Source organism: Diaporthe batatas (genome assembly GCF_019321695.1).
Source record: "Diaporthe batatas strain CRI 302-4 chromosome Unknown Contig00022, whole genome shotgun sequence".
Lineage (NCBI taxonomy): Eukaryota > Fungi > Ascomycota > Sordariomycetes > Diaporthales > Diaporthaceae > Diaporthe > Diaporthe batatas.
Window position 1 is genome coordinate 151,505 of NW_025408569.1, and position 13,009 is coordinate 164,513.

Consider the following 13,009-nt stretch of genomic DNA (forward strand, 5'->3'; position numbering starts at 1 on the left):
TGTTATCTTTCAGAGACCAGGAGTTACATGCGACCAGAAAGTCAACAGGCTTTCGATCTTCTTGCTATTGAAAATATCCTTCTTTTCTTCTCAATCAAAGATGGTTGGCGCTTCTATCTGGGGAGCTTTTCCTTCCTATATCACCTCTTGAGTACGATGTCGAGTCTGCTCGTCTTATTTCTTCCAAGGTCGCTCGAAACAGCTGGAGGGACATCGACAACGTATGTATTCTTAAAATTCCTCGGCCGAGATAGAAACGCGCTGAGTGTTCCCAAAAAGAGAAGGAACTTTTCATGCAGATGTATCCATTTTATTTTCCTCAGCAAGGCGTCCGGAAGCAATCTCTCAACGAATTTGTGCGGGCCAGTGCTCTCCAAGCGGCGCCGCCATTTCACACTATGCGTGTTAGCGTGAGGCCGAGGTTCTTTCCCGCATATCTTCATGATAATTACTTTTTTGTGTAGCAACATAATTCGGGATGTGCGATTAAATTTCTCCTCTAAAATACTCAAAATGATTATAGCCGCACGACTTGAGCAGACACTGTCATCTGGACAAAGTGAGGTCCACAAGCATCACCCTGCCAACCTGCAGCCAGCATTCACCAGAAAGGAAGTCGCGATGCCTTCACTTTCGCCAAACTCACTTATGTGCGATAAACAACTCTCTTCCACGGGAAGCTCGTAAGTAAAACCGCCGACCCCATTGCTGGCTCAACCTCAACTAACACAGCATGTTGTCCGACAACCACTTTATCCAGAAGTGCTTACCTCCCACCCAGCCGACACCATCCTGCTCGCCCAGCAGTTCGGTCTTCGGAGCTTGAGATTAATGCGTGGGCCACTTTCCAACGCTTAACCGATACTTTTGGCCCCAAAAGCGGTCGTCAATCCTCTGATCGGCAAACAAGCTTTCGCCATTCCATCACCAGGTATGTAACCCATGTCTTTCAATTCAGGCACCCCATAGTTCCTTCCAAGGTCCACAGGAGCCCCTCCTCATTCATCCCACCTTGGGAGGTGCTTATCTTTGCTTTGATCCCAGCGCCAGCTTTCTGTTTCTCTACCCCCTGCCTCCCCTTCTGGCACTCTTACATTCGACGGGTGGAACTTTACTAATGCTTTCCCCAGCGATTTCTTACAAACAACAGATAAGATGGCCGCCGTAGACGTGCAGATCCTGAAGGACTCCGGCAGCATCGCTGTCCGTTACGCCAACGGGAACCTTCGCATCCCCGGCTTCAGGCTGCTCCACTGCAACACTACGGTCGACATGGATCGAGACCCCGAGCTCTACATGATGCTGGAGCCCGTGGTCGTCACGAGGAGCCTGAACAAGGCGACTCCAAACACCGACTCGCGCAACAGCTCGCGCCGCCTGCGTTTCGTCTTCAAGGCGGTTATCATGTTCTTCCGATGGCGCCTACCCTCCGGCGAGAAGATTTTGCGTGACAAGGGCATCGACAATCTTCATGACGAGGTCTTTGAAGAGATAAAGGCCGCGCTTGTCCGGTCTGACTCGCACTTCTCAAAGTTCTCGGCCATGGCAATCAAGAGGTGCCTGCAGGTATTCACCGCGAACGTTATGGACCACGCGCGAACCTTGGGGCCCTCGGCAAAGGGTGACCACACTGCGAGAGACCTGGCTCGAGAGGCTTGGGAGGCTGTCAAGCATTTCAAGGCAATGCTGACCAAGGATTGGGCAACGATCCCTGAGCCAAATTTCTTTTCCGCTTCTGGTCCTCCTGCTTCTCCGCCACCTGCTTCCAGCCCGCCTGCTGCTGGCCCGCCTATTGCTGCTGGCCCGTCCACTCCTCATCCACCTGCTGTACAGAGCCAGAACCAGCATGAATCGAATTCGCCAACTTACGCGGGTGAACTGCCTTCCTCACCCGATGCAACTGGTGCTGCAGGCAATACGGTGGTGGCTCCACAAAACCTAACCTCAGCAACGACCACTCGCAGTCACAGTCCTGACGGCCGCACTGCACTCCAGCCCATGCCCCAAGCTAGAGGGGGGCCCAAGCCCAGTCGCCAGCAAAAGATTTCAGATGATCCCCTCAACATCCCCAAAGCCACAGCGTCTCCAAAGACAAAAACGCCTGAGAAGAGATCGATGCCAAACACGAAGCCATGTCCCACCAGCGTTCTTGGCAAGCACCCCAGAGGCAGGGCTGATATTAACGAGGCAAGGGCTTCTCGCCCGGCCCTAAGACAGAAGAAACTTGAGCACGACAACATCTTCGATGCGGCACGTGCAGGCCCGGAGGCCAGAGAGGCCTGGTACGACAGGGAGCATGAGAAGTACGTAGCCCGGAAGCACGAGTGGGAGGACAAGGCCTGGGCGATGAAAGCCACACACAAGGACCTCGCCTGCGAAGTCCTCGACCTCAGGCGCCGCGTGCGAATACTCGAGAAGGAGAAGGAGGAGGCTCTTGCTACCCAGCGCCAGCAGCTCCGGCCGGGTCTGGTGACCATGAAGATGACGCCGCGGGTACAGAAGCACGCCAATCGGCTGTTCTCTCCCACAAGCAGCGGTCCAGTAGAGCCCAAGCCTCCCAAGGCTCTTTGGTCCTACCATGGTCGCTGGGCCCCTTGGCCCAGCACACGTACCCCTCACCATGTGGGCATCGAGACCTGGCTGGATCATGTCCAGAATGAGGCCGAGCCTGGAGACGACACGACGCTGCCCCCGCCCTGGGAGGAGACGCCGGGTCAGAAACCAGAGGATCCCACGCCCGCTCAGGCGCAAGAAGAGCTCGGGACTGGCACGGTTCTGCCGCCGGTCGGATATTTCAGACACCCCCGATTCGACTGGGAGAGCGAGAAGTCGACCTGCCCCGAGAATGATAACGAGTCGGAGGTTCCTACAGAGTCATCTTGGTGTTCTAGCATCCCGGCGTGAGGTCCCAGATAGGGCCAAGGTGAACACCGGGGGCAGTGCTTCCCCGAGTGCTCGAATGAGACGGAGCTTCAGTGTTGCCACTCGGCGATACAAGCAAGCCAAGGAAACGGGCGCATGAACTGGCGGAATCGCTTCTGGATTTCAAGCGAGCAACAGGGGCACACAACTGGTGTACACCGACATGCTTCTGGAAGCAGAGAGATTGTAATGGTTCAAGGTTGGATGAGGATGGCACGAGGGGGGGGTGAAGACTTTCTGTTATCGTATTATTAGACAAGAAGCTTGCTGCCTGTAGGTCCTGCGTGCATTGTCAGCCTTCTCAGCATATGATGTAGAACTAGAAATGAAACGATGAGCAGCATACCAAAAGAGACTCACTCCTAGGTCATGAGAAGGTTATCTTAAGAATATCATCTCAAAGAGGGTTCCCTGTATGAAAGTAACTCATGATAGTTCAAGAGCTCCTCCCATAGGATGGAGTGCCATGGGAGGTTAACATCCTCTGGAAGGTTGGGATATATCGCACTTAAATGCTTTGCCTTTGCCTTGACCTTTGCCGAGGACGACGACATCCGTCCGCATGGAACAGTATATATCCTTTTTTAACTTGCAGTCACGTCCCCTGAACCTCAGGCAACTGATGGCTCAGTCCAGATCGCCCAGATGTACCCGGAACGCTCGACGTCGATCGACCGTTGTTTCCATGTCGGCCTCCAGTCGGCCCATGCCTTTGGCCCCTACACAATTTCGGCTTGCCAACGGTCCTCGCTGTTCTAGAAATATAATTGTTGGACGTTTAACTCCGGTGACACAAGACTCGAGTCCCCCCTTTGCACCTTCATTCAGTAGTCCACTTAACCCAGGTAGGTAGTCACACTACCTACCAGTCTGCAGGGCGGGAGGGGCAGAAAAGGTCCCTAAATACTGTCATACTAGTCATGCTCTCTTCCCAGTTAGTCATCGGCTGAGAAATGCAATTTGTGTCCTGTGTCTCGATATTTGCTTGGGGTTTGCACTCAGTGCGAACAATGTTTCGACTCCAATGTCTGAACTCCAATGTGTGAACCCCAACGTCTGAACGGAGTGCAAACTCGGTTCAGACATTGATGCCAAGCTCTTAGTGTCAGGGCCATAGGCTGATCGCCCGCAGGACCAACCAGTGGGTCTGCATACCCTGCTTATCTTGTCAGCCCAAGTGGCCTCCATACCTCCACGACACGGGATTGCAGCTTCGCTACTTCCTCCATACTATTCCTTAGGCAACTCTAGTTTTAAATCAATAATTCTTCCTAGCTAATTTGAGCATGTTTTACTATCAGTCAAGAGGACCGTCTTACCTAGTTACTTACCTAGGTGAGTAATCACCTATCACATGTCAGCCTAGTTATAGCCGAACTTACCCGGAACGTGCTAGTAACTAAAATGTACGGCCAATAAGCACCACTATGCAAGGTAAGGGTGCAATGAGCCTAATTTAAAATGCGGGGTAATGAGCAAGATGGTAAAAAGATTTCTTAGGTTCCGACTTTGCATTTTCTCTGACTCCATCTCTAACAGTTTTACCGAGGTTTGGATAAAAGATGAAGTTTGATTATCGGCCAACTGAATGGGTCATGGGCCTGAAATCATCAGTATGGATGGTTCATCATGGAGTCATTTTATTCCTTTGACGAACTAACTCGAGTTTAGGATCGCCAGTCGCACCCTATTTACGGCATCATGGGAGGTAAGCTAAGCTTTATCATCTCGCTCTCCTCTAGCTAAACTCGGGTTAGGAACATGGCCAAAGGCAAATCCTCGCTTCGTGCTTCCTCGTAAGTATCTATGGTAGTTTCATTCTCAGTCTTGATTCATCTGAAGGCACATGCCGTCTTTGCATACCATGGTAAACATTAAGGGACCTCGCGTTTAAACTTCCCTGTGGGATCTGTACGACTGGCTGCAAGGCATACCCAGCTGACTGAGTACGAATTAGCTGGAATCAAGAAGTCGACAATAGGCACTCACGAAAAAGTGGCTGGTAAGTAGCTTTTACTGGGATAAAACCTACTAGACTAATATCAAATAGCTATCGTCGAGGAATACAAGCTCAGTCAGCCCTTCCTCGTTGCGCCGACGGGTGGAGTGTAAGTCTCAGAAATAAGAAACGATCGAATTTGAACTGAGTTAGATTAGGTGCTTTCTTGACGATGGTAACGGCACACTTTGTGGCAAGGTTTTCCAACATCCTCCGACGGTAGGTTTTGTCTTCCTTGATTGCTAGTGGTGCAAACCCTGCAATTGGTAGATACTAAGCTCTAACGTTGTCTAAGATGAATCGACACATGTACCATCAACACACAGGGCAGAGTGAGTTTTGACATTTTAAGCCCCTCATGTATGCCCTTGTTAACATGCGGAAATAGTCGTCCCTTACACCACCGGGAAGCATGGGCCACTTGGCGATGAAGTTTTCTATCTGTCTGAGCGGCAAGTCTTCTTATTAAATTCTCAATTAGAGAAGTGGGTTGCTAACAAGTGATTAGTGGCTTATACAAGTTTGTATTAGACGGAGTTTGGAAGAACGCGATCTTCGTGACTGAGCCTGAGTAGACATCTCGCTGTCAAAAGAGTTCGCAACAGCTTCAGACTGATACTTTGCCAGGAATGCCGATGAAACCCCGGTTGGCAAGATCGCATTGTGGCTGGAGCAGCTTGCGTACGTGAACTCGCAAAGGTTACACACTCGATGTTGACTGACTTCGCATAGGAAAACTGATGAGAACTTTGACGTTGCCCGGTATGGCAACAAGTTCGCTCGACGACGGGTCAGTGTGCAGAGCGACTTGCTCGACCCGGAAATTTGATCCATACTAAAGCAGTCAAGGGAAAGCCTCTTCGTAACCTTCCGAGTCCTCCGAGTCCACAGCCTCCGGCCGGTCCTAAGGTTTGTCTACGATCTCCTCAGTTTGGAGAAGTGTGTTAATGGTATACCCAGCGCAGACGCAAGGATGATCGGGATGATGATGACGATGATGATGATGATGATGAGTACGAGCGTAAGTGTCTTCCGCCAGTCCCCGCACGAAGCCTGACCTCACAATAAGTAGCACCAGCCAAGAAGCGTGGACGCGCCGTTCGTTCCAAGGCGTGTAGGTGTGGAGCCGGGGCACGTTGACTGCCCAGTAGTTCTTCGGACAAGCAACCACATGTCGAATTATTCTGATTTTTCCCTTTGCCTGTCATCAAATTATTTCTCGAAGTTACGCACCAAACTGCCGGAGGGTTGCAGTGGGTTTCTTTCATGTACGAGCAACAATATGTGTCCGTAGCTAGCCAGCACTTGAATCAACAATTGAGTGTCCTCCCATCTCTGTTAAATTGCTGATGAACGCAATGGCACCGAACGCAAGTACGATCAAAATAAGGTGTTAAATGTGGCGTTGTTGATGAGATGGCCCCGCCAGAGGTGAAGAGGCACTTGCTTCCACATGGACGTAAATATCTAGGTACAATAATTGTGTGCCTTGCGTAATAACACCCCATTTTAGAAGGACATCAGCCAACTTTCGCCCATTCTCCTCTCAAGTCCTCAATCATACTCGCCATGGGCCACCCAGTCCGCCCCTCACATCGCCTGATCAGCTCCAGGATGAAATCCCTCTTGCCCTCATCCTGCGTACACAGCCCAGCGCCAAAAAGACACTGCGCCGAGATGATCTGGCAGCCCTCGTCCTTCAGCTCCAAGGCGATGCCACAGATGCTATCGACAGCCTCGGAGAGCACCCGCTGCGTCTTCAGGTAGCCCTGGAACCCAGCAGCCTCGACGGCCGGCAGGTGCAGCGTGACGAGGATGCGGGCAAAGTGGTAGACCTGCATGGCGACTGCGAAGCGCGGCGGGTGGATCCAGATGGGCTTGAAGACGGCCCCGGAGCCGGCCGACCTGCTGGGGAAGGGCAGGTACTCCGGGCCGAGGAAGCCCTTCCAGCGCTCCAGGGCCACCAGGAGCGCCTCGCCTAGTTCTATCTTGTCGGTGACGGGGAGCGCCGTTGATGTGGCGTGCGCGCAGTAGTTCACGCACTGCGACAGCAGGTACACGGCCCTGTCGGCCAGTTCATCCTGCCCCAGCTCGCTCACATCCTTTTCGGGCTTGTAGAAGCTGAAACAAGCCCTCCGCTCTCTGAAAGCCGCCCACAGGTCTTGTCTCAGCCACGCCCACCAGACGGCCTGCCGTAGGCCCCCTGAGGCGCCATTGACATCTTGAGAGCGCTGTATCCAGAACACGCCCCTGAGGTGGCGCTTCCAGTTGCTGTTGGAGTCATCAAGCATCTCGTACGTCGATATTATTATAGCAGTTGCAAGAAGCTCCTCCGAGCGGGTGTAGGAGGTGTACTGAAGGGCTTGTTGGAGATAGTGGAGGGCTTCGTAGTAATACTGGATGGGGAGGTTGGCTCCTAGCTGGGTGCTGCCTGGGGATGTTACAACTTGAGTAGCTTGTGCTATTGCGTGGCGGGATGATAAAGCCAGGATGGCCTTCATGAGGCCGAGGTTTCGTAGCTATTCACTCAAGACATGACGGTCAGAATAAGACAAGTCGGAGCCCGAAGGAGGGTGTTTGTAGACGCACTGCCAGCCTTGTTGCGTGCGTGGAGAAATGCTTAAAGGGGTCGAACACATCCAGCCACAGTGCAGCCCGTTCAGCAAATGTCCGAAACAAGTCAACCTCGTGGTCTTGGAGGCTAATATTTTGGTCGAGCTGCCACGCGTGCCGCTCATACGCGGGAAGATCATTGGTATCAGGTATTGGTTGGTTAAGCCGCGAGTAGTCGTTACTTCCAAGCCCAGCCTGGGCCTGGGAGACAGCAGCGCTTAAGCTCTGCGGGTCAGGTTGAGAAGCACTGTGTTCAAAGCCGAGGTCACCAAGTGCTGGACTTGGATACCGGGTTGGGGGCAGAGAGAATGCCTTGTCTGCCTGGGCGGCGTCTGCTGCTAAGAGGTCGAGCCATCGTGTGGAGGCGAGGTCAGTGGTGAGATACTCCGAGAGGATGGTATCTGGAGTGTTGTAAACGGTTTGAATGTGGTTACTATCGTCGAAGGCCACCTGTGGTCCAACTTCTTGAGGTCCATTAGGGATCGGGCCAGTCTCAGGCTCTTCGAGCCGGACATGTGGGCGGTCTGGTGAAGTATGTAGTACCGGGCCAGGCACTTCATGCAGTGGATCTAACGCCTGCGTTGAGCCAGGAGAGCCAGGAGAGGCATCATTCGTCTCTATGGCTCCTTGCTCACTGGGCAGATCTGGCTGATCACTTGCTCCGGGCCCAGCCTCTACCTGGACCGGCTCAGAGCATTCATTGGAGCTTGTGATAGAGCTGGTACCAACACTTGGATACATGCACTCCCTGTTGGATTTGGAACATGGTCCACACATGGGCCGCGTTTCGTCACATTTCTTGTGCCTCTTCCGACATGTGAGACTTTGCAAGTCAGCTCAGCACTTTGATCTGCAGGGCAATCACACGGAATAGACGCAGTGGATGTTCGCTTAAAGATCTTGCGTGAATGAGATGTGTCAAAACAGCACATGGAAAGTTGTTGATGTCGTACTCCACTCACCAGCCAGTGACCGTCCGTAAACCTCTGCCACGAGGCTTGCGGGTCCTTTTCCTTACCCCCGGATTTTCGGATCGTTGCATTGTGTTGCACGCACTGGCCGTGGGAGATACACTCCGTGATAATTGCGACCCGGTAGCGCGGGCAGCACAGTCGGGACGCGGGTGAGCGAGAACAGGCGCGGCTCGAGGGGAGAGCCGGTGGGAAAAACTTGACTCGGCTCGCGTCCCTCGCTACTTACGTCCTTCTCACGCATCTCGTAAAGGCATAGACGGCTGCGGGGTTCAGCGGGTCTGCTTTCGCGGGTTGGAAAAGTCTGGAGACGCATGGGGTTGGCTCCACTTCCCCTCAACTCACCCCTGTCCACGACAAAGCAGGGAGCATCGCTGTCAAGTTCGGGCCGCGACTCGTGGCCACCTCAGCAATATCTGTGAAGAGACTCTGGCTCTGGCCCAAGACAATAACAGCAGAGTCATACGACCATGAAAGTGTGGAATCAACTAGAGAATTTTGTTTCGAATTTGAGTTTATCAGTCACCTCCCACATTTCGATACGCCAAAATGCGTCTGTCGAGCTCACATGTGCAGACAGGAGCGAGCGATCTCGGAATCAACGAGAAGACATGGAACCTTGGAAGCCGGAGCCTGGACATGGTAGCGCAACGGCTGGGTTCATATGGCATCGCTCATAATGCCAACGTCTTTGCAAAGGAGTCGATAAATTACATGCTTCTTCAACCAAGGCATTAAATATGTTTGTGTTGTCCAAGTTGGCTGCCCCTTGCGGCGTAGTCTAAACGCTTAAAGCCGACCCCAGCCGACTAGGTCGTTGTAGCGGCTGGTGTGTGGTGCTTATTGTCGTAATCTGTGATGCATTGGACCTTGGCAGCAGAAGCAGAAGTCTGGATGCAGTCAGTATACTGTGTGCTTACCGGACAGGATCAAGCAGCGAGGGGTGCACTCACAGGGTCAAATTTATAGCCAAGCCACTCCTTAACAAGCCTCCTGGCCAGCTCGATCCCGATGACCCTGGCACCAAGGCACAGCACCTGCGAGTCGTTGCTCAGAATCGCTCGCTCGACGCTGAAGCTGTCATGAGCCGTGACGGCCCGGATGCCCTGGACCTTGTTGGCAGAGATTGCAACGCCCAGGCCCGTTCCACAGATCAGGACTGTCAGTCAACGACGCATCAGCCAAGAGCTCAAAACTATGACCGACACAGATCAAGATAAAGAAATTGGAAAGTGCTTACGAGCGCGGTCTGCTTTCCCTTGCGCCACCAGCTCGGCAGCCGCGATTGCGAAGTGGGGATATGCGGTCTTGTCTGACGCTGAGTTAGGTCCGACGTCGATGACTTCGCTCACTCGGTCATCCGCATTCAGGTCCTTGGTAAGCGTCTCCTTGTAGGCAAAGCCGGCATCGTCTCCGCCGATGGCAATCCGAAATCCAGCCATGATTCTGCGGGTTTTTGGCTTCTGAGGGGAATCGGCAGTGAATCTTGTTGGTAGTTCACTTCGAAATTATCCTGCCGTGCTTGAAGTTGGGGTTGCAGGTTGAACGAGTGGGGAAGCTAGAGGTGACGTCGATGTACACGGAGGCTGAAATATGGTTGAGTTTGGCATGGCACAGTCACCGAATATAGTCCCAAATAACCGTCTACATGCATGGCCCGAGCTTATTGTATGATTTACTTATTATTTGCATGGCCCAATCTGCGCATAGCACCCATATCCTTTACAATGTTGGCTTTCACGGTGGCTAAACCACTTGGAAACATGACCCTGTGGAGCAAATTGAGGTGATTTTGACCACGAGACGCGGCCGACGTTCCCGAGCACCAGGACTGGTACGCACGATATCGGGCCTGAAGCAGTTAGGCAGCTTGAAAGCTACCCCCACCAGCCAAGTAAACGTGCGGGAACCTGCATATTATGTATCGGTTGTGTTATGCTCTCCACCTCCGGGCCGCTGTTGCAGCGTAACTGCGTCACGATCATCGAATTAGGGTGACACAGTCCGATCAGTCATCATACAAGTTTTGGCTGTCACTGGCGGGAACGTGGCGGTTTCCTCTAGAAGCTCCTTTCTACAATAAATTTGAAGTCTTGTTCTTCCCGCCGGCACCGCTCGTCTAGTCAGAACGGCGTTTACTCCACTCTCCCCGAAACTGCACGACTTCAACATCACCTCACCATGTCGGACAAACACTTCTTTCCCGAGACCGCGGCAAACACGCTGGTCCCACGGTATCTCCGCGCACTGACGGCGTCTAACCCCCATCTCGCCTTAATCGACTCGGAGCGCGTAGTCTACGACCCTCATCATGACGCAGCCGCCGTATCCATTATCAGCGGTGGCGGCTCCGGTCATGAGCCAGGATGGTCGGGATACGTAGGCAGCGGCGCACTGTCAGGTGCCGCGTGCGGTGATATCTTCGCCTCGCCGAGCACCAAGCAGGTGCTCGCAGCAATCGCGGCCACGCCGTCGGAGCAGGGGCACATATTGATGATCACCAACTACACAGGCGACAAGCTTCATTTCGGACTCGCGGCCGAGAGAGCCAAGGCGCAGGGACTATCGCCCAAGGTCGCCATGATCCACCTTGCAGATGATGTCAGCATCGGGAGAAGCAAGTGTGGTGCTGTTGGAAGGAGGGGAATGCCGGGACATATCGTTCGTAAGTACGACGTGGAACCACAAAAGGACATGGGCGCATTTGCTGACAGGCCTGTCTAAAAGCTATGAAAATCACTGGTGCTGCAGCGGCGAGGAAGTACGACTTTGAGAGGACCGTAAAGTTGGGGAGGAGCGTCAACTCTCAGGTGGTCTCGATTGGATCCGCTCTGGATCATTGCCACGTCCCAGGCCGTCAGGGCAACGAGGCGATCCCCAAGGACGTCGCCATCGTCGGTGCCGGAATTCACAATGAGCCTGTAGGTTGAAATTCACACCGGCCCTCAAAGCGGGCGCCGCTGACGGAAACATTTTTATACAGGGCGCCCAGAGGCTCTCTCCATTCCCGCCTGTGGAAGAGCTGATCCAGTACTGCCTCAAACTTCTTTGTGACCCAGAAGACAAGGAGCGCTATTTTGTGAATTTCGAGAAAGATGATTCAACCGTGCTCGTGATTAACAATTATGGCGGCATGTCAAACTTGGAGCTCGGAGCATTGACCGATGAGACATTGACGCAGCTCGGTAAGTCCACCAGCAAGAACAAAAGCGCCGATGTCTTTATTCGATATGTAAACTAACAATAGAATTCTCATTAGCCTCCAAGTGGAATATCAAGCCTGTCAGGACACTCACGGGCGTTTTTGAGACTTCGCTCAACGCACCCGGATTTTCCATCTCATTATGCAACCTCTCTGCCGCATCGAGAGAATCAGACACTTCCGTAGATGAGCTGCTGGAACTTTTCGATTCACCAACAACTGCCGTTGGATGGCCGAATCTGACTTCGCCTAAAACATACCAGAACAGAGGAAACCAGCAGCAGAATTCACAAAAGAAGGCCAAAATCAGCTCAAATCATGGCGCAGACATTATTGGTAGGCTTTGAGGCTGAACAATTTGCTTGGTACCGGAATATGGCTAATTCGTCGTGCAGTGGATCCAAAATTACTAGACACTGTGATTAGGTCCGCTTGCGAGGCTGCAATTGCAGCCGAGCCTAATCTGACGAAGTGGGACATGATCAGTAAGAATTTGACCTTTGGATCACTGGATTACTCGGCCATTTACTGACATTCTTGTGCGCAGTGGGAGACGGCGATTGTGGCGAAGCCGTCAAGGATGTCTCTGAATGTAAGTCTACTCCATAACACCGCTCAATAACTACTTGATTATCAGCTGACAATCCACAATAGCCGTGATAAAAATCCTCAACAACAATGGAGCCGGCAAGGGCTCGGTCCTGGAGTTCCTCGACGCAACTACCGATGCAGTGGATAACATGGGCGGGACCCTAGGCGCCATTTTGGGAATCCTGCTCTCCGCCTTTGCATCCGCCCTCCGAGAGCAGTCCACTAAATCGTCGTCCTCGCAGAACTCCGACAAGTTCGCGGCAGCCCTGGAGCAGGCTGTCGAGGCCCTGAAGACCCACACCGGTGCCAGGGAGGGGGACCGCACGGTGATGGACGTCTTGCTGCCCTTTGCCGACGAGTTTGCTCGGACCAAAGATTTCCACCGAGCCGTGGGCGTCGCGAAGGAGAAGGCTGAGGCCACCAAGTTCCTCAAGGCCAAGTTTGGACGGGCCACATATGTTGCTGAGGCGCAGGGCCAGGAGTTGCCTGATCCCGGGGCGTGGGCACTATATGAGTGGTTGGACGGGATGTCGAGGGCTATCAAGTCCTTCTAGATGAATCGAATCCTAAACAGCGTTCCGTTGACCAGAGTTCTAAGACTCCAAATTATTGACACATCATGTGCGATACTATGGCCACCTGGTTCGATACAGCGGTAGTTGAGGGCACTCTCCACATGCAATACGACTTACTAGGCTTACTTTTGAGATT

The 13,009-nt window shown here is 52.9% G+C and overlaps 5 protein-coding genes across 5 annotated transcripts; 3 read left to right on the forward strand and 2 right to left on the reverse strand.

The window, feature by feature from the left end:
• Positions 1-1,155: 1,155 nt before the first annotated feature.
• KVR01_012924 (uncharacterized protein) lies at positions 1,156-2,904 on the forward strand (the record flags this gene model as incomplete). Its single annotated transcript, XM_044789526.1, has 1 exon — positions 1,156-2,904. One exon carries the CDS (start codon positions 1,156-1,158, stop codon positions 2,902-2,904), a length of 1,749 nt encoding a protein of 582 aa, XP_044638080.1.
• A 1,537-nt stretch (positions 2,905-4,441) lies between these two features.
• KVR01_012982 (uncharacterized protein) lies at positions 4,442-5,989 on the forward strand (the record flags this gene model as incomplete). Its single annotated transcript, XM_044789094.1, has 13 exons — positions 4,442-4,535; positions 4,594-4,630; positions 4,680-4,718; positions 4,880-4,924; positions 4,973-5,030; positions 5,080-5,140; positions 5,217-5,253; positions 5,310-5,373; positions 5,430-5,492; positions 5,549-5,602; positions 5,654-5,711; positions 5,777-5,830; positions 5,882-5,989. Exons 1-13 carry the CDS (start codon positions 4,485-4,487, stop codon positions 5,987-5,989), a joined length of 729 nt encoding a protein of 242 aa, XP_044638138.1. The 5' UTR covers positions 4,442-4,484.
• Positions 5,990-6,441: 452 nt separating this feature from the next.
• On the reverse strand, positions 6,442-8,749 carry KVR01_012998 (uncharacterized protein; the record flags this gene model as incomplete). Its single annotated transcript, XM_044794929.1, has 4 exons — positions 6,442-7,440; positions 7,511-8,341; positions 8,497-8,589; positions 8,654-8,749. 4 exons carry the CDS (start codon positions 8,747-8,749, stop codon positions 6,442-6,444), a joined length of 2,019 nt encoding a protein of 672 aa, XP_044638154.1.
• Positions 8,750-9,033: 284 nt separating this feature from the next.
• KVR01_012974 (uncharacterized protein) lies at positions 9,034-10,037 on the reverse strand. Its single transcript, XM_044794827.1, has 3 exons — positions 9,746-10,037; positions 9,459-9,664; positions 9,034-9,395 (listed from the first exon to the last, which is right to left on the reverse strand). Exons 1-3 carry the CDS (start codon positions 9,945-9,947, stop codon positions 9,315-9,317), a joined length of 489 nt encoding a protein of 162 aa, XP_044638130.1. The 5' UTR covers positions 9,948-10,037; the 3' UTR covers positions 9,034-9,314.
• A 649-nt stretch (positions 10,038-10,686) lies between these two features.
• On the forward strand, positions 10,687-12,852 carry KVR01_012994 (uncharacterized protein; the record flags this gene model as incomplete). Its single annotated transcript, XM_044787019.1, has 7 exons — positions 10,687-11,170; positions 11,233-11,426; positions 11,489-11,690; positions 11,765-12,043; positions 12,103-12,192; positions 12,255-12,299; positions 12,362-12,852. 7 exons carry the CDS (start codon positions 10,687-10,689, stop codon positions 12,850-12,852), a joined length of 1,785 nt encoding a protein of 594 aa, XP_044638150.1.
• Positions 12,853-13,009: the final 157 nt, after the last annotated feature.

Excerpts from the sequence above, each read along its gene's own strand:
- KVR01_012974 (XM_044794827.1), bottom strand. The coding sequence starts at position 9,947 with ATGGCTGGATTTCGGATTGCCATCGGCGGAGACGATGCCGGCTTTGCC. Across the intron at positions 9,665-9,745 it reads AGGGAAAGCAGACCGCGCTC|TCCTGATCTGTGGAACGGGC; the intron begins GTAAGCACTTTC and ends GTTGACTGACAG. Across the intron at positions 9,396-9,458 it reads TTGGCTATAAATTTGACCCT|ACTTCTGCTTCTGCTGCCAA; the intron begins GTGAGTGCACCC and ends GACTGCATCCAG.